This window comes from Strongyloides ratti, assembly GCF_001040885.1.
Source record: "Strongyloides ratti genome assembly S_ratti_ED321, chromosome : 2".
Lineage (NCBI taxonomy): Eukaryota > Metazoa > Nematoda > Chromadorea > Rhabditida > Strongyloididae > Strongyloides > Strongyloides ratti.
This window is the reverse complement of record NC_037308.1, coordinates 14,925,778-14,951,207: the sequence shown is the minus strand read 5'-3', so window position 1 is coordinate 14,951,207 and position 25,430 is coordinate 14,925,778. Positions and strand designations below refer to the sequence as shown.

Here is a 25,430-nt window from a genome sequence, read left to right as displayed (position 1 = left end):
TAAATATATATATATAAAGACAATTTTAAAAGCCATAAATTTATATATTTAAATACTTAGATATGAAAAAAATATATTTTTATAAAGTCCACAATATCTTTTTGATATATATTAATGTTGCTTGATCATTGGTATTATTTTATAAAATAAAAATAAGATATAATATCCAGGCTATTTAAATAATGGACCAAAAGTCAAAAAAAAAAATTTTTTTTTTCTATGTAACATTTATATTATAATAAAATGAAACATAGACAACAATAACACACCAATTCAGACACACGTGTTGTATGTTATTTTTAATTGTAGATTAAAATGTTATTACAACTTCATAGACCAAATCATTTTTTTTTTTCTAAATTTAAATCAAAATATTTATTTTGTAAATTATATAATTTACCTACTGATTAAAAATCAAACTAAAATATATATATTTTTTTTTAACTATAATCATTATAATATCACAAATACCCACTCATATTAAAATATAATCAAAGCAAATGATTACTGATCTTTCTTGTTTTCTCTATCTTTTTGACACCCTTTTCTTGACCACAAAACAGCTGTTCAATAAATATATACAATTTATTATCTATTCTCTTATCATATGGCCATCATTTGACCAATACATATAAAAGATATTATTTTGGTATTTATTTAAAAATTCTTTATCAATATAAATACTTATTCTATTTTTGTTAATATAAATTTATCACTACATTATTGTATTTTATATTGTAAAAGTAAATTTATCTAAAAAAATTTATCAATAAATCTGAATATTTAATAAAATATAGTGTAAAGAAAAAAAATTTAATTTTTGATCATGTTGTCTCTTTTTTCTTATAAAAAAAAAATAGTAAATGAAACAAGATCTATAAATATAATTTTATATATATTTATAGAATGCTTATTAAGTACAATAGTGTTAATATTATGTCAGTTGCTTTTATATTTACCAATTACTTATTCATATATAGAGAGTGTTTAAAGATATATAATTTATTTAAAACTTAAAATAATATTACTATTTTTTTACCTGTATATTTAAGAGATAATTTAAATTATAGAAAAAAAAACAAATTATATAAATATATAAAGATTTACCGTCTTTTTTTTTACATATAAAATATATTTATTTTTTTTATATTAAATTATAGTAGTGGAACAAAATTTATTATTTTTTAATAAAAAAAATTGTTTAGCCATACTTAATGTTAAAAGATCAAAAATCATAGTCGTTTTAGTAAAATTCTCTTTGTCTTCATAAAGGTTATTATGATTATTTAAAGAGAAAAATAATTATTTTTTTTCAAGTAAATAGTAATTTTAATCATTTTTATATATTATATATTTTTTTTTCTATAAAATAGATAAAGTAATATCCATTAATTATAATTTGAATTTCTTAATTAAATATTGAATAAAAAAGTAGATTTAATTAAAAGACGATGATAAATACCGGTAATTCAGCATTCATATATATATATTACAACCTTATTTTGTCACAATTTAATATTATTGAAATGAATCAAATGAAATATATTGAATAATTTTTACCTTTTTTATACTTTTTTGTTTGTTTGTGAAACACTAATGTACTTTTTTTAATACAATTAATGAACCTTTTTAAATTTACTTTTTTCTTATCTTAAAAATTTAACAATCTATTAAATTTTCTTTTTTTCTTATAAAAAAAAAACAAATTTAATTTTAGTTTTTTTTTTCTTCCATAACAATAATATAAAATAAAATTTTATTACATTAAAATAGTATGAAATATCATAAATGAAAAAAAATAGTTATAGTGACAATTTTTAATAATTTATAAGTATTAATTTTTTTTATTAACTTAATTAAAAAAAAAACATCTTTACTTTAATTGTATAAGTTATTAAAAATTTATATTTATAAAAATTTTATAAATAGAAGAGTTAAAAGAAAAGACCATAGATTAATATTTAAAGTCTTTATTTTTTTTTTAATTTATTAATCAAATTCTTTATATTATAAAAGTTTATATGTTAGTTAACCAAAAATAATCTATTTTAAACCTTATTTTGCATTCAGATAAACAATTTTAAAACTAACACTTTTGATTCAACATAAATATATAAATTTATACATTGGACAGACAAATAAATATTATATATATATATATGGCCATACATAATAAAACTTATTGTTTGTGGCAGTTTTACAGTAAAAGTAAAATTAGTAAGAAATTTTAACTAAAGCTATAATTTGATATATATTCTTAAAATAATAATTCACAGTTAACAATTATTTTTGCCATTGAAGAATAGTTAAAACTTTCAACCAAAAACATTATGCCTATATACATTTTAAGCTTATTTTAATAAATAAAAAATAATGAGGTTATTACATTTAAATAGAAAAAAAAAATATTCATTTTTAACAGTTGAAATTTGTCGCATTTAATTCTTTATTACACTTAAAGTCTTATCATTTACTATTTAACTATCCTATTTACATCTCCCACTTCTTATTAATTATCTTTTTGTTGTTAAAAAAATTGTATAAGTATGTTTGTTATCATGAAACTATAGAAAAAAAAAATTTCCATTTATCTTAAAATTAATCATTTTTTTTTTGTGTTTCTTATAAATGTATAACAAAAAATATTTAAATGTTTATAATAATAACAATGTTTATTAAAATCCATAATTAATCATTTCCATTTCCGTCATTATTATTAATCTCTTTTGAATAAATTACTCTTAAACAATTAAATGTTAAGAAGTACCAATATATAATACAAATATTATTCTAAACATTTTATTTTATCAATCTTCTTATATATTTATACTTAAAAGTATTCATTTCAAAATGTCAATAGGTTAACGTATTGGAGAATTTGAAGGGTATTTTAATATTCTTTCAATATATCACGTTCCATTTCATCTATTTATTTTTTCTTTTTTCTATTAATATCTTTTATATCAATGCATCATAACCTTCCTTAACGTTCCATTTCATTTTATTACCATAAAATTTCAATTGATTATACCTGTATAGTTGTATTGTGGTTATATTTTTCAAAAATATTTTTCTACTACTGAAATGATATAATTAAAAAATAAAAAAATATATATATTTTATTTTTAAAGATCCAAAAAAAGAAATAACATTAATTTAAGACATAAATAATTTTTCATAAACCTCTTCTACTAACATGACAACTTTATTAATTTTCACTTAAATACCAAAATAAGTTAACTTATAATTTATTTTTCTCCTATCCTATTTTAATCAAATAATTTTCAAATTAATCATTTTTTATTATATTTTTTTTTAATACTATAATTTCAATAATATCTTAAAAGTTTTTAATAAAAAAAAAGTAGAAATAAAAAATGGTTCCTCAAAATAATGATGAATAGTTGATATAAATATATAATTTTAAAACATTTATAATTCTCACAACTGTGATTTTTTTTACATCATTTTCTTAACAAAATACATATAAATATATATACAACTAAACGTCTATGAAAAGAGGAGAGAAGAAAAATATTTTTAATTATCTTATTTATCTTTAATTTTTTTTTTTATATACTAAGAACAAAAGGAAAAATTTTCCTTTATACTTATAACAGTCCTATCAATCTACATGATTAATTTGTGGTTTTTTTTTTTTATTTTATTTTTATAAATATAGTTTCTTTTAAACATTAAAATGATAAAATAAAATGTTTTAAAAATATCTAATATCATTGTTATTAATAATTTTAAACATTGGTTTACAATTGTATAACTTAAAAATTTGCCAAAATATCTATATTTTATATATTATTTTAATGTATCTATTATATGCATATATAGTTGCAACAGAGATGTTATCATTTTTCGTATATGTATTACAAGAAAAATGAACAAATTTTTTTTTTATTTTTTTTTTTTGAGTGATAGATAAATTTGTTTGATAATATATTTTTTTTAAGTATAATAATATATAGAAAAAGCTATTATAAATTAAAAAAATTTTATAATCCATATTTTTAAAAATATATTTAAATAAATTGGAAAAAAAAATTTTTTTTATAAAGATGTGATTTTTTTTTAACATAATAATATATTAGTATAAAAATAATTTGCTTTTTTTACCAAATATTATTATAATTTTTAAACATTTTATTGTAAAAGTTATAATAATAGTAATAATTTCCTTTTATTATTCTTACAAAATGATTACCTCTTCTACTTTTTGTATATTTCAACATAATAATGAGAAGCAAAAATTTTGGAGCAAATAGTTATACAATTATAAAACATATTTTACTTTTTTAAAATTTGTCAAAAATATTAAATCTTTATTATTACCCAAATATTGTTTGGTTGAAAGAAGAATGTTGACAACATCTTCGCAACATAAATAACTTCTTTTGTTTTTCCTTTCTTAACACAACTTTTCTCTCTTTTCTATTCCCTTTTCATCATAACCGGAAATGGATAAAGTTGTGAAAAAAATGAGTTTCTCTAACGTTAAAATTTCATTTTTATTCTTTTTTGATAGTTAATATGTTTATATTTTTTACTCTGTCTTATGAAACATCTCATTTTAAATTTACATTTCTTTTTTAAATTTTTAACAGACATGAACTTTAAAATTTTTATTTAATTTATCAATGAGACTTTTTTTGTTTAAACAAAAATTGACTACATTATTATAATATATAAAATTCTTTTACTATCTATTATTTGCTTTTCCCATATTAGTCAAAATTATTTTCATGATTTGTTTAAAATTTTATATTATTTTCTCTCTCTCTCTCTTTTTCTATATTTTTCTATCTTTTACTTATACCTCCCAATAGACAAGTGGATAATATAATTATATATATAATTAAAATCAAAAATTATCTATATCAAATTTATATACATTATAAATGTTTCATTTCTCTTAATGTCATTTGTCTTCCTAATCTCATCTATCTTTTTTCTTTTATTCCCTCTTCAGACTTTCTTCATTCTAATTCTCATTATTTCCTGTGAAAAGTGAGAAAACTAATTATGGTAGAAGAATACTAATCATCATTTGAATTGAAAAATTTTAAAAATAAAAACCAAAAAAATTTGTAAACTACAAAAGAAAATTATATATAAATATTTTCTTTGTCTTATATATATATAAATTTATATTTAAAAATTAATCTTTTTCCCACACATATATTATTATATTTTTAATTATTAAAATTTTTATAATTTGTTTAATGTACTAGAATTATATAAATATATTTAAATACTTTTAATTTATAAATTATAATATTTTTTTTATCATGTTGATTTATATATATTTACTATTTTTATATATTATTATACTCCTCCTTAATTTTCTTTTAATTGTTACAATTTTATCACATTCATTTATTTTTCCTAACTATATGTTGGAAAAGAAAATTTATTTTAATGTTTATAATTGTACAATTTAAACAATTAATGTATCAGAATATAAGTATATTCAAAAAAAAAAAAAATATTTTTTCAAACTTTTAAGTAATTAATAATTTTTTTATAATAATTTTTTAAAATTTATTTTCTTATTTGTCCTTCATTCAAATATATACATATTTATTAATACTTTTATTATTTTAATATTATAATATTATATAGAGATAATTTCAAGATTAAAACATATATAAAACTGTTTGTTTTTTTTAAAAATAATATTTGCTGCAGAACAAATATTTATTTCTAAAATTTTTTTTTTTTTACAATTTATATACTTAATAATAATATATATATATAAAAAAAACTAATGATCACATTTAAATATGCAAAGAGCATTTTTTGATTATAAAAACATATTAACATATTACGACAAAAAAAAAAAAAGATTGTCTACAATAAAATTATATTTTTGTAAAACAAGATCAGACTAAGATTAAAAATTATAATTAGTATTTATTTTTATATAATATTTTACTTATTGTAAAAAATATATATGTATATAAATTATAAATATTATAAACATAATAATTTTTTGTTTCATGAGAATATGTATTAATTATTAACATATATACATTTGTTTTAATCTTAAGATATATGTATTTTTGTAGATGAAATTTAATATTTCTCCAAATAATAAGAAATTTTAGACAATGTCATTAAAAAGATTAAAATTCAATTGTTACTTTATTTATTTCTATTAAGTATTATTAAGTAGAAATATATAAATATATTTTAGTAAACTTTTTATTATATACCTATAATTCAAATTTCTTTTTAACTTATCAATTATTTATCAAATTTATTTATTTTTTTAAATTTGTTTCTTTTGTCTTATTATTTTTTTTATAAATATCTTATGAAAGAATCTAAAATTATATTTCCTTTATTTATTACTTAAAAAATAAAAATATGTTTTTAGTGGAAGTAAGTTAAGAATATAATATGTACTATATAGATGTATCAGATACAATCTATTTCATTTCAACAACAATATTTTTATGAGTAAAGACGTTTTGTTTTTAATTAAATTAGACTTATACTGTATCTTAAAGAAGATATATACAATAACAAAAGACAAGGTAATATAAAATTTTATTCTTCCTTTTTATTTTAACAAAGCAATTTCATTTATTATATATTGTTGTAAATATAAATTAAAAAAAAAAATAAAAATAAAAAAGTTTTTTTTATAATTTTATTTTTAAAAGAAAATTGAAATATTTTATTGTTATTATATAAGTGTTTTCCTTTATAAAAATAAAAAAATTTACTTGATCACCAATTTTGTAAAAAAGTATCATTAAGTATACTTTTAATAATAATAATATTTATTTCATGTTTTAAAGTATACATTAAGATTATCCCATTTTTAAAATCTTATTAACAATACTTTCTTTTCTCTTATTCAATATAAAAAGCTTTAATATATATATATATTTTATCACTGCAAATAAATCTTATTTTGTTTTTTTTCGAAATTGAGAATTTATACAATTTTAATAAAGAGACAGGTACACATACTTAAAACTTCAATCTTTTAAAAACCTTCTACTCTTTACTAATCCTAACACTCGGAGAGTAAATGATTTTTAAAAAATAGGTAAAATATAATCAAAAAGGGTGGTCTTTTTTTTTTTTTTTTGTTAATCTTATAGGTCCGATATTCTTATTGTTTACATGACTATTCAAGTCTATCACTATTCATTTATATATATATATTTTATTTTTTTTCCTTTTTCACTGTTAACAATAGGAGTTTTGTTAAGAAGACTTACCTAGTAAACATTATTGTTATTGTCTTTATAGACATTTTCAAGAACATTATCATTTTTTAGTAAATAAATTAATAAAAGTCAATATCAATAGTGTTAAATGATTAGTTCTTATTTACTTTTTTTTTATTACTTTATATTAATAACCTTTTATTATTTTTTTCTATTAAGTTATTTACTTTATCTTAAAAATATAATATTTAAATAATTGGTAGATGAAAAAAAAAATCTATAAAGATATAAAAGTTATTTTGTATAGTAAGAAATAAAAATATACTTTGACATTTAATATCAAATTAACAATAATTTTCTAAAAATCACTCTTATCATGTTAATGGAGTGTATATATCTAGAAAATGGATACCTTTTTAAAAACCTTTGTATTTTGATACTACGTCTTTTTTTTTAAATATATTAAATGGTAAAAGGGAAGACTCTTCTTATACCTATATATAAAATAAGAGAAAGAGATAAAATAAAAGCTTCTCATCTTTGATCAACCATTCACTTTTATTTATCATTTTTAAAAAAATATTATATAGGCATATTTTTAAAGAAACATAAATATTCATTAATCTTTACAAATTTTTTTTTTTTACCAATTTCTATAATATTTCAAAAGATGGTGACTTCAAATTGTTGGTTTAAAACGATTATTTATCTTGATAAATTATCTTATACTTTAAATTATTTTTTTTTATTCACTTATTTCCTGTTAAACTTTATCTATATGTTTTGTAAAATAATATTATGATCTTAGGTATAATATATATAATTTTATCACATTTAACATATTTAATCTATGATAACTGTCTTTTTATACTTTTATTCTTTCATATATTTAATCAAATTACACTATTATCTTACATTCATCCATCTGCCTTTTGATAAATCTTCATCATCATTATTTAAAAAATAGATTGATATTTTTGACAACGTTAACAAGATAGAAAAGATGCAATGTATACTCATTTGTCATATAATTTCATAAATACACGTAAGAAACTTTATACAATTTTTAGAAAACAGTTTCACTTTACATTTAATACAATTATAATAAATACAATATACTTTTATTTGTATTTGTAACTGAATATATCTAAAATTAAAATGACCCTTTTTCATATAATAAATATAATTATACTTTTTCATCTTTTCCTTATTTATTATTATCAAAAACATATGTCCTATATTTTTCTTTTATCTCTTTCTTCATACTTTTTATAATACCTTTTTTTGACAAGCATTTTCTTTCTCTTTTTCTTATACAAATAATATGTGTTACTTTTTAGAAGAGTTTTTAATGAAATAATAACTTATTATTACAACAACAAAAAAATAAAAACTAATACATTTTTTTTAATAGATGAATATATTATTATTTGACACATCCTCTTCTCACTATTTGTACAATCAAAAAAAAAAAAAATTTTTTTTTTTCATAATAAGAAAAAGAAACTATTTTTGACCTAACTATTTAATTTTTATTTTTAATAAATAATATTTATAATATATTTCCGCCAGATAAACAATATATACAATTATTTTCTTACTTTATATTACTATTCTTCCTCTTTAATTTCCTAAAAACTAATTACTTTAATTTAACATTAAAGTCTTTTATTTATTAATATACCTTTCATATGCTTAATTTCTTTTTATTTATTTATTTTTCTATCATATAATTTTGTGTATTAAAAATAAAAAAAAATTTTTTTTTTTTTGTAATAAAATGTTATTTTAAATGTATATTGAAAAATAGTAATAAAAAGGAAAAATAAAAAACGAGGTAATTAATATAAAAGTTATTTAATTAAACAAGTTTCATTTTAACCTTATTAATCAAAACACAAATAATAATATTGATGAGGAGAAAAATGTAATTAAGATATAACGATATGGTGACATTTATATATTATATATACCACCATCTACAATTAAAGTTTCATCAACGTAAAAATTTCAAATAATATGTTGTTATTTAACTGATATCAATAAAAAAAATTATAATGAATATTAAAATGTAATAATTCTTTTAAAAAAATTAATATATTTTAAATATATAATTTTTTTTTTTAAAAGAATTATTAAAGTTTTATATTGTTAACATTTTGCTCATTAGTTATTTATATATAATTGATATAAAAAAAAAGTAATACATTTAATTTATAGATTTTTATAATTAAAAAAAAAACAATATTTGACATTTAATAAAAAAAAACAACTAATGGTACATAAATTGTGTACAATTAATTATTTTTAGAAGTATTTGTTTTATAAAATTGCATTTTAGAATCATAAAAATGTTTCAGTTTTGAGTTTTTTGAGCTTAAGAAGAAGAAAATAATTTTATCTTATTACTTTTTTATTCTAGATCGCGTTTTTTTTTTTGTCATTTTCTTGTAACTTTAAAACTTATAGAAAAATGACAAAAAGTATTAAAATATCCGGACACACCAATAGTATCTTCATCTATATTTCATATTAAGATAAGTATATCTATTATTTATATTTTATATTTATTATAACGAGTCGTTTTCACATGTACATACATATATTGTATACGTATATACATACGTACAAATGCACAACTCTCCGAAAAATCCACCTTTTAACTCCTCCTTTTTCTAATTTCAGAAATCAAAAGAAAACAGCAACATTTTATTGTTATAAAGTTTATCGTGTACCTACTACCGTCCACAACAACACAATATTCAACAGTCTTTTGAGAGATAGAGATTTTTATTGAAACTACCTTCTTATCAACCACTATATTATTCTGAAGACATACTTTCTTTGTTGAATTTTCAGAAATAATATATATATTTATTTAATATTAATAATAATATCAAATTATATTAATATCTATCTCAAAAAAAATATATTGTTGGATGCTATAAACTTACCAACCTCAAATATTCTCCAAAAAAGAAGTTTTTTTTTGTAGTAATTTTAAAATAACAAAAGTTTTGAAAAAATTTTATTAATAGGACATTTTTTTTTAAACAAAAGGAAGAGAAATATTTATATCTTATCTCTATGCATCATTAAAAGAACTTCAAAACTTTTTTTTCTTACTTATTTGTAGTTAAACACAAAAAAAAAAGTAAATCTTTTTTTTTTCAAAAATTAAAACATAAAAAGTATATTTATCTTATCAAAATGATACAAAGAAAAAATATATACTTTGATCATTTAAAAAGAAATGTTGGTTTAAATGAGTTACACAACTTTTCAAATGAAACTGTAGATATGATGTTAGAAAGAGAAGTTGTTGAGTGTTTTAGAAAAATATCGAATGAGAAAATTTATCCAGGAGAAGATGATTCAGTTAACAGTAAGAATGATAGAAGAAAAAAGAGAGAAAATTTTAATATGTGTAAATCACTTGGTATTCTTAGAACTTTAAAAAAATGCGAAAATGAAGCTAAATTGTAAGTTTTCTTTTTGTTTATTAATATCTAATATTTTATTTATTGTTGTTTTTTTTTAATATTCTAATACTATATTATTATTCTTTTTATTTTTCTTGATTATGTTATCTTTAATACTTTTAATATTACTAGTAATTTAATATCTGTTACACTTTATTTTGCAAAAAAAAAAAGTGACTAAAAGAAAAGACCTTCTGTCTGAGTATGAGGAAGTTAATTAGATCTAATATATTTAAAAGTAATAGAAAATAATGGCATTAAAACTAGGTTTCAAATTTTTAGGTCTTTGTCTTTCCCTCTATTTCTTTATCTTTTATATGTAATATGAATGAAAAGATTTCAAATTTTTGTCCTTTATGTTTGGACAAAATTAATAAATTTATAATAAAATTTGTCAAAAGACAAAACTTTTAACACTTCAAATCTCTTTTATTATATTCTTGAATAATAATTAATATATATATATATATGTATTTATTTACTTTCTTTTATGATTAGACATACATTGGTAAATTATTTATTTAAAAATACAAACTTTAGAAAACGAAATAATAAATAAACACAGACATTAAGTAGTATGTAGTTTTAATTCTTAAAAAGACTTTTATACTTTAGTAAAGAAATGATACAAAAGTACTTGAAACAATAAACATTAATTGTTTGGTATTTCCTGAGATAGTGTAGTTAATTTTTACTATTGTAAAAATAATAAATATTTATTTCATACTTTAAATTTAGATGTTTATCATTAAAATGTAGATTGAAAATTGTTATAAATTTTAAATAAAGTTAATTAATATATTTTTTTTTTATTCATTATCAAAAAGTAATAAAATAAAATTAATTACAAATGTAAAAGTACTTAAAATTTTTTTTTTTAAAAGTGAAATCTGAGACAAATAGTTATTTTATTATATATAAGTATAGGAAAAAAAAAAGTATATATAATTATTATACTTAATTATGAATTAAATTTTTATTCCTACTGTTTTTACATTAATTAACAATAGATATACAGATCAGATTATAGGTAAATTATGAGGAAGAAATAAAAATATGCCTTTTTATTATTAAAGTTAATTCAGATAAATATAATATAAAAGTGTACTCTTTTAAAATAACATTCTTTTAAAATCATTCAACCATACAATAATTATAATCTATTTGTCTATTAAAAGAGATATTATTATATATTGAAGATAAAAATTTTTGTTATCTTTTATGAAGACATCATTGATTTTATGTGAATGAATAATAATAATAAAAAGAATATTATAATACATCATGTAGTAATGTTTCAAAAATGTTTACAATTTTAATATAGCTTTTACCTAAATATTATAATTGATGTTTAGGTAATTTTATTTGAATTATTTATTTGAAGACTTTGTCATTGACATCTAGTTGTTAAATTATAATTATTAATGTATCTTGTATACAAAAAAAAAATGGTAAATGAAGTGTGTTTTATTTCAATAAAAAGGAAAGAATAATGATAAATAGTAATTGTTGTTATAATTCTTAAAGTAATTCTATTCTTTTATATAAAAACTATTATTACTAAGATTAATGACATATTATTATAAAATTAAAATTGTCCAAATATAAAAATAGATAAAAAAAATCCTTTTATCTATTGATGAATTTAAATTGCATCATATTTATGAAATTGCTTATTAATTTTTTTTTTCTATAAACAGTTAATAGTATATACAAAGCACAAATTTACATAAGAAAGTATTGCATCATTCTTATAATTTATATAAGTTGACAGAAATTTCATCATCTTTTTAACTATTGCACATTGTCTTTTCACAGATTATTATAACGTTTCTTCTATATAAAAACTCAACTTCATATACATCTGTTCAATAAAACAGACATGTTAATTTATTTTTAATAGATTTTATGTTAACCAAATATATAGTTCAGTTTAAATAAAAAAATTATTTTTTTTGTTTACAACTAATTTTTATAATATATAAATAGAATTTTTTTTTTTATTATACCAATTATTTATATTTTTAGTAATATATATTTTATAAATTTTAACTATTATTATAAGTTTTATTAAAGATTATAAGTTGTAAAAAATTACATTTATATTAGTTATAAATTTTTATTATCTTGATTTTAAAACATTTTTAAATTTTATAAATTTAACATTTAATATATTTTATCAAATTAAATTTTAATATCTTTTTTATGTGCTATTATAACAATTATCGATGAATAAATATATTATTATATTTATAATTATTTTTATTTATTATAGATTATTAGAAGAATCCGGTGTTTATATTTTCGAAAGTTTAAGTAAAGAGGAACTTGCAGAATTTTTAATTGCTAAATTAGAAAGAGAACGCCTCGGAAAAGATAAAGGTCTTCCAACAAAAATTTGTCATTTACTTTCTTGTGCTAAATCTTCAGTTATGTTTGATCCATCTGTTAAAAATATTAATGATGTACCATGTACATGTGGTAGAGAAATTAACAAATCAGAAAGAGAAGATATGGAAAAAGGTTTTAGTATTGAAACATTTAATCATTTTAATAGAATTAAAAAGATGAAATCAAAAATTCCTAGAGTTACATCACCATCAACTGAAGCTTATATGGTTATTACACCAAAATCTAATAGTTGTAAAGTTGTTACTGTTAATCCTGAAACTAATGAACTTGAGGAAATTTCTAAAGAGGGATCAAAAATGGAAATTGTTAAAAATTCATCAAATTTAAAAGTTGATGTAATTCCTAAATCTGAAAATAAACCAGAATTACCAATTGAGTATATTGTTGAAGATAAAATTGTAACACATTTTAAAAGTAGTAGTAAAAAGAATAAGCACAATGAGAATGCTGTATTTGAAGAAGGTACTGATGCTTTTTCTTATTATGAAAATGAAACAAACCAAGTGCCAAATCCTTTTTTGGAAGAAATGGGTTTAAGTCCAGAGGAGATAGAGGAATTAAAACAAGATCGTACAGTTGTCAAGAAAATAGAAGGCTTAAACCCAGGAGAATTAAGAATTCGTATAATAAATTTACCAGAACGTCGTCCATCAACTACCGAAAAAGAAACCAAAAATATCAAGGAAGAGGAGGACAATTCAGAGTTTCCTCCAATGTGGTTTTCTACGGAAGATTCCTCATCTCAACAAAATGGTAATTGGTTAGGAAATAATTCATTTCTTGAAGATCCAAGTGAAATTGATGAAGATTCAATGAAAAATGATGATATATATAATAGTGAGGAAGAAGATGAAAATTATGAGTTTAGAAAAAGAAAACATTCCCCACCATTAACAGCTGTAGGAAATGATGCTAATAATAAAAAAAGAATGTTCACTTACTATCAAAGTCAAGGCTCTATTTCTTCTTCATCAAAATTTTAATTTATCAACTAATTTATTTCATTTTCATAATTATAATAGAAAAAAAAAACTACAAACATTCTTCTTCAAAATGATTAAAAAGAAAATGATATTAATAAAATGGTTAAACATCTCAAATAAATTATCAATGAAAAAATAATGTAAAAGAAGAATGCAAACAAGTGAAAAAAAAAACTTTAGTCTTTTTATAATTAATCCCTGGTAGACATTTCTTCAAAAGTCAATACATAATATAAAATACATGCACCGTGAACAATGAAAAAAAATCAAAAAAAATTTTAAAAGTAATGCTAAAAAACCGAAAAAAAATACTAAGTATGAATGGTTTAATAATAAAATAGAAATTTTTTTTTTGGCATTCTCCATTTGTCAGGACAAAGGGGAGAGAATGTGTCTCTTGATTGTTTTAATTTTAAAATGTTTCAAGTACGGAGGTATATTTATATACTTTTTAAAGAGATACGGCTATTCAAAGAATACAAGTAGTTTATAATATATTAGTTTAGTCACATGTAGTGTTAAAAATTTTGTTTCAAAAATTTGGTATATCAAAAAGAATGGAGTGGAAAAAATAAATAAACATAAAAAAGAAATAATCTTTCATGGAAGAAATTTTATTTTATTTTGTTAAACCAAATATAAGAAACATTTAAATTTATACACACAATTTTAGTAATACGTGTTAATGTTAAATATTAAACTTTGTTGTTTTAGACAAAGTCAATAGATAATAGAAAAAAAAATATTAAGTATCTGTGGAAAAAAAAGTAATTAATATTAGATAGCTTTTTTTGGTATTTTGCAATATTATTAGTTAATCTCATCTAGTTTAAATTTGTCTGTTAGTTATCATTAATATTATTTTAGTTTCATATATTAAAAATTGTTTCTTTATATCAATTCATTTATTTGATTCTCTATATAAACTTTAATTTTTCTATTCTCTTTTCTATTTATCACTTTTAATAATGATTTATAAATAATTTTATAATTTAACATAATTTTTAAAGAGATTTTTTTTATTATTAATACTTATGTTTCTTTGTAAAATTATAGTTAAAATTATAAAATTTTTTTATTTCATTTAGTGATATATTTCATGGTAGAAAATATATGAAAATGATACTTTTCTTTTAAAAAAAATCTTTTCATATAATTTTTTTTACCATTTTATATTCAATTTTTTTTTATTTCATTTTTTATTTTAGTCTGCCAAATATCTTTTTGAATATTAAAATATTCTTTTGTTTCTCATTTATTGACAATAAAATAATTTTTATGAAAAAAAAGTTTTTATAATTTATTAATTTAATATTTATTATATTATAGAAGAACAAATGATCAATGATTAAATAAATATTTGTTCATTTTTTATTGACCAAGAGATAAGATATATATATATATATTTGTGTTTTGATGGTTTTCTATAAAGTTCAATTATTAATGGAAGATTCAAGTAACCTTCTAAAAAAGGTTTTTCTTTTTATTCAAAAAAATTTCATTGTTTTAATATGAATAAAAATATTATTATGAATGATAAAAAGATAATAATAAAAGTAATATTGATTTAAACAATTGATGAAACATTTGATATATATTGTTATACTTTTTTTTTCTGTTGAAATTAAAGTGAAAGAAAGATTAAGAATACTTAAGTGTACGGAATGGAATTAAAATTGACTTTTAACGCTCCGTAATCTGTTTAACCTCTTAATATAGAATATTATGTTATTCTGCAATAAGATTAATATAAAAGTCTTGACTTTTTATTACACTTTAATAAATATACTTAAATTTTGGATTATCAAACAATTTATATATAAATACTTTATTATAAAGATTTAAGAAAAATTAAAACCAATATCTTCTAAAACATCATCAACTTTTCGACCAAATTTTTCTATTAAATTTGGGGTTTCTAGTAAACCTTTAATTTTAACTGGATAATTATTTTCAAAATATCTTCCTTCTAATTTAAATATTGGATTTAATGATATCTCTGTTATATAGTAAGCTGCAACAACTGGTGACCTGAAAAAAAAGATGAATATTTTTTACTATAATAATAATAATACTATTTTTAAAATTTTTAAACTAAAATACTATGTAATAAAATTTGTTGACAAGTAATATTTATTTTTATTAATACTTAAAAAAGATACTTAAAAGTTTGTCATTATAAATATTACAATTTATCTTCAGCATCTTTTTGATAAATGTCATAAATATATTTTTATTTTGTATTTATTATTGCACTTTTAGTATACTTTTTAAAAATGTTAATATAATAGAAAAAAGAAACTAACTAACTATAATATATCAAAGAGAAAAAAATATTATTTTATTTATGTAAAAGGCATAATTATTTAATGAGAAAACATAACTTTTATAGATAAAAGTTATTTTATTTTAAGATTAAAAAGATTTTCATTATCAAATTACAATTAAGTGACAAGTTTTATTAAAACATATGTAAAAAGAATGATGTAATAAAATATTAATAATTCTTATTACTTTTTATAATTCCGGCATATGTTTTATATTAACCTTTAACAATATGTTTTTAATGATTAGAATAAAGTATTATTAATTGTAAAGTTCAAGTACTCAAATACAGGTGGATTTTATAATAATTATAAATAATATCTTTTCTCTAATAATATATATGCCTATTATTTGTTAAAAATAAATCTTTAAAAGATTATAATATATTATATATAAAACAAGAAAGACCAAAGATGAAAATTATTCCTAATTGATAGATTATTAACATAAAATATATTTACCTCATACTTAAATAAAATGTAGACATAAACTTGACTAAGTTTCTTATTTGTTTTCTCATCAAAATATCTATCAAAAACAAATAAGATACCCTTTGATGTTAAATAAAATTATACTATATAAAATGTTATATATCACATTTCTATTTATTACACAACTTACCGTAAGATAACCTTTAAAATATTGCATATGGCATATTGGAAAATGAAATTGACGTGTTTATATAAATCTCCAGCTACAACACCAGGATGAAGGGATAAATATTGAATTTTCCTTTTATTAATGTCACGACATTCACATTTTTCATTACTTTTATAATCGGTTAACTTATTTCCATCTTTAGTATGAGAAAAATTATGTAAATATAAAGAGTACATTGAAAGATAAAGTTTAGAATTGGCATATGCTTGATATCCATTTAAATATTGTGTTAAAAATGTTCCTGAAACAAATAATAATAATAATAATATATATATAAGAAAATTAATCTTTTCATGTTGAGGGACTTTAAATTACCTTCATTAATTTCTTTTAATGTTGGTATTTTACCAGCATGACATGTTGATGATGAAATAAAAACAACTTTTCCTCCCTGTGGAAATGAACTCTTTTTTAAAAGTTTTTTCATTTCATTAACAATACCAACATGACTTATAAAATTAATTAATGAATGATTTTCAATAATTGATTGATAAAATTTTTCAATTTTGTTATCATTATTATTATTAAAATTTTTTTTATTATCAATACACATAACTCCTGCATTACATATAATAAGATCCAATGAATCAATCATTTTTTTAATACTATTACAAGCATCTTTAACATTTTTTAAATTTTTCATATCACAATTTATATATGTTACTAAATGATTATTTTTAAATAGTAATTGTCTTTCATTGTTATGTTCTTCAAAATTAACTAAACAAATAATTTTCATATTTAATGATAATAAATTTTTACAAATTTCTCTTCCAATTGTTCCTTCTGTTCCTGTAACTAAAGCAACACCATTCCCTCCGGATGTCTTTTTTTTATCACAATATTTATTTAAATATTCAAGAATATCATTCATTTCATTTTCCATTTCATTTTTATCATACATATTTTGTGATAAATCAACAATTAATTCATCAAATACATAGTATAACCCTATCATATAAATGCGAATAATTGTAAAGATATTTTTTAACAATTCAAAAATTTTTGTTACAAATGTTTTATTTGATGACGAAAAAACTTTTATAACCTGTTTATCTGTCATTTTTCCCTATAAAATATGTAAATATTTATAATAAGCAAAGTTTAAAAAAAAAAAGATTATTATTAGTTAATTAGATTGTAATTATTTTTACAATATTTCTTTTCAAATATTATTTAGCAAATAATTTAATTGCTTATAAAAATAAAATATATTTTCTTTTCTAAAAAGGTAAAAATTTTATATTTAATAAATATCAATAATCATTTATAATGATCTTAAAAAGAAGAATGACAGAAATATTTTTCATTAATAAACAGGAATTTTTTCGTTTACATATCGTTGAAGTGACGTAAAAATTTACTGTATTTCTTTTCACATAAATCATTTTATTGTCTTTTTTTTTTGTTGTTATTCAATTGATGATGAAGCTTGTTGGGAAAAATTATTTATCAATTATTTTAGTACTATTCTAAAACGAATATATATATAATAATTGCTAAAAAAATTTGTTGTTTATTGATGATAAATCATTGTTTCCCAAATACAAGAATATAATTATTAGCAGGCATTGAATGTGTATTAATTAATTTTAAACCATACTTTTGAGCAATATCATTAAGATCTCTAATATCACGTAAACCCCATTCTGGATTTTTTTCTTTTAAATTTAGGTTAAATTCAATGTTACTTTGTGGAGTAATTATTCCATCAATTGCATATGGTCCATATGTAAACAATTTTCCGGTCTTATGTTTCAAAAATGCTCCAGCAGCCTATATAATATAAATTAAAAAAAAATAATAATTTTCATTTTTATACAAAAATAATAATTTTCATTTTTATACAAAAATAATAATTTTTTACTTAAACATACTCTAAATAAACCTATAACAGCATCTTGTGAACATATATGTAATAAATTAATACTAATCATAATATCAACATCATTAGGTCCATAATCTTGTGGCATTGCCCATTTAGTTGGAGATTTCGTAACATCAATATATAATGGTACTCTAATGTTTATTTCTTTTTTACTAATCATAGAATGTGCATTACGCAACATATCTAGATATGCTACAATAGAATGTAAATGTCTATGAGATATTTCAGAAGGTTGAAATGTTGAATTTGGAAAACTTTTAGCAAATGATAAGACGTGTTGACCAGTTCCAGAAGCAATTTCAAGAATCTTTAAATAATTATTAAAATTTTACTACAAAAAAAAATTAACATACCTTAAAATTATCGTTTGGAGATATATAATTACTTAGAACTTCAATAATAGGTTTACAATTTCTAGATGCAGCAGCGTTTTGCAGCATGATTGTATATATATATATATATATATATCTTTAAACAAAAATATTATATCAATGTTTCTTCTTTTAAACTTTACTAAATTTCAAATACATACCCAAAAACTAATAACTACCGACATTTACAATAAAAAAAAGTATAAAAAAAAACATGATGTTTATAAATGATATAAAAGAGATTTTTTTATAAAAAACAATAAATTAAATTACTTATCGATAACTTTTTTTTTTGTCCTAAAACAATCAACTATATTTAATTGCATCTAAATATATAATATTAAAAGAAACACCAAAAAGATGTGTGTATGTATTTGGCGAACAATAAAAAGAAGAAGATATATACAATTTTACATAATGAATACTTGATAAAGCTTCTATCACTATAAAAAAAAATAAAACAAATTTTTGAAGAAAAATATATTTGAGTAACAATAAAGATATTTTAATTTTTTTTAACTAAAAATAATTTTTTTTTGTTATTTTTTAATTTAAAATTATTTATTACTTAAAAATTTATATTTATATACAAAACATAACTAAAAATTAATTTTGTTAAAAAGTTTACCAATATAATTTAAAAATTATATAAAAAGAGAAAGAAATAAATTGATAAATATTAACAGATTGATATGTATATTTATAAAGTCCTACATTTTTAAAATGTGATGATATGCTCAATTACATTATAATAATATTGCGGATTAGTAGAAGGATTTTCAAGGAAATTATTAAAATAGGTATTTTAGATAGAATGATGAAGTTAAACTAACTTACACCTTTTTATCAAACACATTCTATACACGATATATGTAAATTTTATGCCTATATTAAAAATTTATATAAAATTATTCTATCGGACAACTTTATAATATTACTAAATATTTTTTTACTAAAGAAATTATCAAATATTACATTATAATATTTAATAAACACACTACTTCGATACAATAGCACTTTTTAGTTAGTTAAAAAAACAAACAAAAAAAAATGAAATTTACAATATTTTTTGAAAAATAAAATCGATTTTGAACAGTATATTTATAATGTTATTTATAAATAATTAAGACCTTTTAAAATTCTAAACTATATTTTATACTGAATAAAAGAAAATCTATATATATATATATATCTTTTTACACATTTAAAATAGAAATGAAGATATATATATATATTTATACTAACTAAATATTAAAAGTGCATTTACTATTACAAACTTATAATTAATTTTTTTCATTTTTACTTAAAACTTTTTATTTACTTTATCAACATAAATACCAAATAATATCTCACTAAAAAAATCAAAGGAAAATGATATGTAAAAAGAAAGATATTATCCATACAATAGTTTTTTCTCGACAAAGAGTTAAAATTTTAAGAATGTAAAATATCAATTAAAATTAAAATATAAATAATGTAGCAAGTACAGATTTTTTATAGACAATATCATTATGAAAGATTGAATATCGCTTATCAAATTAGCATTTTTTTTAACAATAAATTTGTAAAAAGATAAAAAACTTAATGAGTGATCAAAATAAACATAACAACTTTACAGAATTATGTTCCATTTTAAATTTTCTCTGTGACAATAGCTTCCTTAACCAACATAAGAACAGGAACTTCACTTCCGTCTTCATCTCTGTACTCAACAATAGCAACTTGACCTTCACCATTTCCTTCAGCCATGTTCTCACCAATGAAGAAAGCAAGATTCTTGAAACGATCTTTAGCAATAAGAGATGAAATCCAAGTTTGAGCCTTCTTTTTCCATGTGTTAATCTCATCCTCAGATTTTCCATTTTTTTGCATAAGATCAAGGGTCTTCTTCATAAAAGACTTAGCATATGATTTGAATGTTGAAGCATCTTCATAACAATTCATTTCAACAAGACGATGATTAAGAACGAAGTCAATACCACGTTCAACATGTTCATCACATCCATCATCCATTTCTTCACCTTCAGCTGATGGGTTAGCTCCATCAAGAAGAATTTCTCCTTCTTTACGAACGACATGTTTTCCCTTAAATTCATAAACAAAGTCATCAATAAGTTTCATTGGAAATGAATCAGAACAAAGTTCATCCTCTAAAAAAAATAATACAAATATTAAATTAATATCATTATGTTGAAAAAATTGTTTGGAATTTTTTTACAAAAAACAAACTTCATAAAAAAAGCCAGTATAAAATAAAAAAAATTCCATATTTCTTTTCCGCACTATACTCATCGACCTCCCATTGTGACAACAAATGTTTATACCAATTAATAAAACATTAATTAGAAGAAAACAAAATGAAGTACAAGATGGACAATTTAAGGAGTGCGGTAAAAATGATTAAAAATAAATAGTAATTATTACTTACCTGTGAAAGCATCTTTATAGATGAGCATTTTGAATTGAAAGTAAAACGGACCCTATAAAAAATAAATTTTACATTAAATAATATTAATTAAAAAAAAGATACAAAATGGTAAAATACCAGTAAGTCAAAAAAAAAACAACTAATAAATAGTTGTTAAAATTAAGAAATTTAATTTTATTTCATAACAACAACAAAATAGAAGAAGGCCTTCTTGTTTCCAGCAGGTACCAAAAGGATGACCGAGACATCTATACTTGAAAAAGAATTTCCGTATTGAGTTAGTAACTTAATCGAAAAGACCGAATCCCATATCTTCATCTTCAGATTCTTCCTTAACTTCTTCTTTCTTTGCTGGGGCAGCAGCGGCAGCTGGAGCGCTTGAAGCGGCTGGAGCAGCAGAAGCAAATTTAGATGGATCAGCAAGATATTCTTTAAGAGTCTCAGCTTGTTTAAAGGTAACATCTGTAACTGCAGCAATAGATAACAAGTTTTTGAATCCATTGACAATTGAGTGTGGTGCAGAGGCACGAGTTGGATATCCAAGTCCAAGAGAAAGAGAAGCAATTCTGGTAACTCCTTCCATGAATTTTTCACGGAGATCTTCATCAGTCATATCCAAGACAGATGGTGAATAGATAGTTCCGTTGTCATAAACATGTAAAACTTCTAAACCATATGAGAATGGAGTAATGTTTAACATGTTAAGGAGAGCAGCTTCAGAAGCTCCGACTTTATCTCCAGTTGAAATAAGATGAACCTCATTTAAGATTTCAATTGTACCACGAGAAATTTTTGTTGGGATTTGAAGAGCTTGGAAAAAGGAAGTCTTTTCTGGTCCCATACCAGTGTTTTGTGGTGGCAATTTGACATCACATGGAGCAATAGCACCAGCTTTAGCTGGAGCACCTCTCTTGTTTTCCAAAAGTTTTTTTCTAGTCTCTCCAAGATCTTCATGAGTAAAGACGAATCCAACGTTTCCAACAATAAGTGGAAGAAGTCTTTCGAGTTCTGGTTTTGATTGAATAACTGGTCTCATAGCCTTACGGATCATAGTATTTTTTCCCATAAGAATTTCAGCGTGACCTCTCATAGCAATACGGATTTCTTGCATTTGTTTGGAACCGACATTGTCAACTCCTACAATAAGAAGTTTTGGGTATTCTTCGAAAAGTTGCTAAAATAATGTTAAAATTTATGGAGGAAGAAAAGAAATTGACTTACAACAATTCTGGCAAAGTATTTAGCCTTCCATGCATTTCTGTCTTCCCTAACCATCGTGGTGTATTAAGGATCTTCTCGGTCGTTTTAAAGACTAAAAATAATAACGAATTAATTAAAAACAAAAATTTTTTTAAAAAATTACGGAAAAAATCACAAAAAAAACATCTTATAAAACATTGATCATTCAAAAATTATAAAATTAAAAATTTTTTAAATATAAAACTCCAACATATAGACAATCTTTCCAAGCAAGAAAAAACCTTTGGTAAATTGATATTGTCATATCCGTTGCATTTTTTTCTGTGTAAGACATAATAAATTATTGCTACGATGAAATATTTTATTTAAATACATTTTTTTAATTAAATAATATTTTATTGAAAAATAAGAATTTGAAGAGAAGAAGCGACCAATATTTTTTTACAATCTATTTATAGATATAAAAAAAATTATTTTTCAATTGTATTTGGAGTAAAATTTGTATTAAATAGTACAACTTCATATTTGAGTGATAATCAACAAGCTTCTATATTTTCAGTAATCTTTTTTATGAAATAATTTTTTTTAAAACCTCTTATCATAGTAAAATAATTTTTACGAATCATTGGTATTCGATATATCAATGAATTATTCAACTTGTTTACTGTTTAAATTTTACAATATTTAATAATATATTTTGTAACTTTAAACTCAAATTTTGGTTATTTTTTTTTATTTTGCGAATTCCATGTAATTTACCAATGCTACTTATCAATTTTTTTTCACATTTTTTTTATGAATATTAGTTTATTTATTACTTATGTACTTTAAATATTATTAAAGTAAAAAACAAAATCTTTTTATTTAAGAAATTTAACCTAATTGTATGTTTATACAAATTTTTTACACATTCTTTACGTCATAGTAGTTTTATTAACATTTAGTTTAAATAAAACTTTTGATGTTAAAAATAAACTTTTATACCTTCTAACAATATTTTTTACATCCGTTTTTAACAGATTCATGAAATATAATTTTTTTTTCTTTTAAAATTTGCAACATACATATGTCGTATCAATTTGGATCCATCAATAAAATTTCATCTTTCAACTTTGATCCATAAACTTTGATAATACTTAAAAACTCTATTTTTTTTTGTTGATAGCATCAATAATATTTACGAGGAACAATCTGATACATTGTTTAAGGCGGTGTACTACCAATACTGATTCATAAAGTTGTTAGATAAGAATTTATAAACTATCATAAATAAAAGAATTACAAGTATAGAAGAATTAACATAAGATTGACTTTATTTGATTTAAAAAACGCGTCATTTTTAAAAGATGACCTGACATATATCTTTTTTGCTTTAACTTTTCAAAAGTTTATTGAAATTTAAAATAAGCTTAACAGTTAAATTAAAATATTTACAAGAAATTTTTAGATTAAAATACTTTGATTTCATTTAAAAAATTCAATGTATATTTTATGAATAACTAAATTTTTTTTAAAAAATAGAAAGCAACCGTTTATTGATGTTTTATAGAAATAATTTAAAAAAAAACATTAGAATTATTTTTTATTACGTTACAGCAATTGTTTATTAGTAAAAAAAAATGTTACTGTAAGAAATCGTCACTTTTAATAATTATTAAAATATATTTAATTTTTAAATGTAATTCAAGCATTTCAACCTTCAGTATGTGCTTTTAATTTATTTTTAACTACTTTAAAAATTATTCTTTTAATTGATTTTTTTTATATCAAATGTAGATATTTTATACATACTCTGTATAGTGACATAATGCAAAACATTGATAATTTCTACCAATATAAGATATTTGTATTCTTATACAAAAAAATTATTATAATTATTAACTTTTTTACAAGATATATATTTTTTTTCCTATTATTTTTGTTAGTGATAAATGCATCTAATATTCTCTGTATATTTTGAAAATTGGTTGAAAGAAACAATATTTATTTTCTTATTAAAAAAAGTATTGACAAGCTTGAATGAACTAATTATAATTTTAGAATGAAGAGAGAGTAAAAAATCGTTAAGATATTTAATGGTTTTTATTACATATTTTCTAGTCAATTCCTGGTAACATTTACCTATTATAATAATTAATTAATATAAAAAACATTAATTCTTAAGTAGATACTTTTTATTTTTAACTTTGTAATTTAATGTACTTTTAAAAAATAAAACAGTTATTTGAATATATTATCATATATTTCATGCTTATATCTTGGATTATGCTATTTATTTCGGAAAAAGTTTGTCCAAGATCGTAGTTAACTGTGTTATATTTCTTTTAAAATTTTTTAAACATATTTTTCTTATATTTATTTATTGTAGAAAAATTTCTTTTTTTATCTATTAAAATGGAATCTATTTTATTTGAAAAAATAATCTGAATATTTATGGAAACCATTTTCCACAAAATATTTTCTAATATAATTCGAAATATAAGAT

At 19.6% G+C, this 25,430-nt stretch overlaps 5 protein-coding genes across 5 annotated transcripts; 1 reads left to right on the top strand and 4 right to left on the bottom strand.

Annotated features, from left to right (window-relative positions):
- Window positions 1–10,406: 10,406 nt before the first annotated feature.
- On the top strand, window positions 10,407–14,073 carry SRAE_2000475500 (Hypothetical protein; the record flags this gene model as incomplete). Its single annotated transcript, XM_024643671.1, has 2 exons — window positions 10,407–10,678; window positions 12,954–14,073. The coding sequence occupies 2 exons, from the start codon at window positions 10,407–10,409 to the stop codon at window positions 14,071–14,073; spliced, it is 1,392 nt and encodes a 463-aa protein (XP_024509317.1).
- A 1,841-nt stretch (window positions 14,074–15,914) lies between these two features.
- On the bottom strand, window positions 15,915–18,016 carry SRAE_2000475400 (Glucose/ribitol dehydrogenase family and NAD(P)-binding domain-containing protein; the record flags this gene model as incomplete). Its single annotated transcript, XM_024643670.1, has 4 exons — window positions 15,915–16,104; window positions 17,020–17,299; window positions 17,374–17,778; window positions 17,821–18,016. The coding sequence occupies 4 exons, from the start codon at window positions 18,014–18,016 to the stop codon at window positions 15,915–15,917; spliced, it is 1,071 nt and encodes a 356-aa protein (XP_024509316.1).
- Window positions 18,017–18,588: 572 nt separating this feature from the next.
- Window positions 18,589–19,386, bottom strand: SRAE_2000475300 (UPF0585 protein CG18661; the record flags this gene model as incomplete). Its single annotated transcript, XM_024643669.1, has 3 exons — window positions 18,589–18,834; window positions 18,936–19,253; window positions 19,300–19,386. The coding sequence occupies 3 exons, from the start codon at window positions 19,384–19,386 to the stop codon at window positions 18,589–18,591; spliced, it is 651 nt and encodes a 216-aa protein (XP_024509315.1).
- A 1,563-nt stretch (window positions 19,387–20,949) lies between these two features.
- On the bottom strand, window positions 20,950–21,773 carry SRAE_2000475200 (Translationally-controlled tumor protein; the record flags this gene model as incomplete). Its single annotated transcript, XM_024643668.1, has 2 exons — window positions 20,950–21,467; window positions 21,746–21,773. 2 exons carry the CDS (start codon window positions 21,771–21,773, stop codon window positions 20,950–20,952), a joined length of 546 nt encoding a protein of 181 aa, XP_024509314.1.
- A 258-nt stretch (window positions 21,774–22,031) lies between these two features.
- SRAE_2000475100 (60S acidic ribosomal protein P0) lies at window positions 22,032–23,020 on the bottom strand (the record flags this gene model as incomplete). The annotated part of the gene is made up of 2 exons (XM_024643667.1): window positions 22,032–22,919; window positions 22,967–23,020. 2 exons carry the CDS (start codon window positions 23,018–23,020, stop codon window positions 22,032–22,034), a joined length of 942 nt encoding a protein of 313 aa, XP_024509313.1.
- Window positions 23,021–25,430: the final 2,410 nt, after the last annotated feature.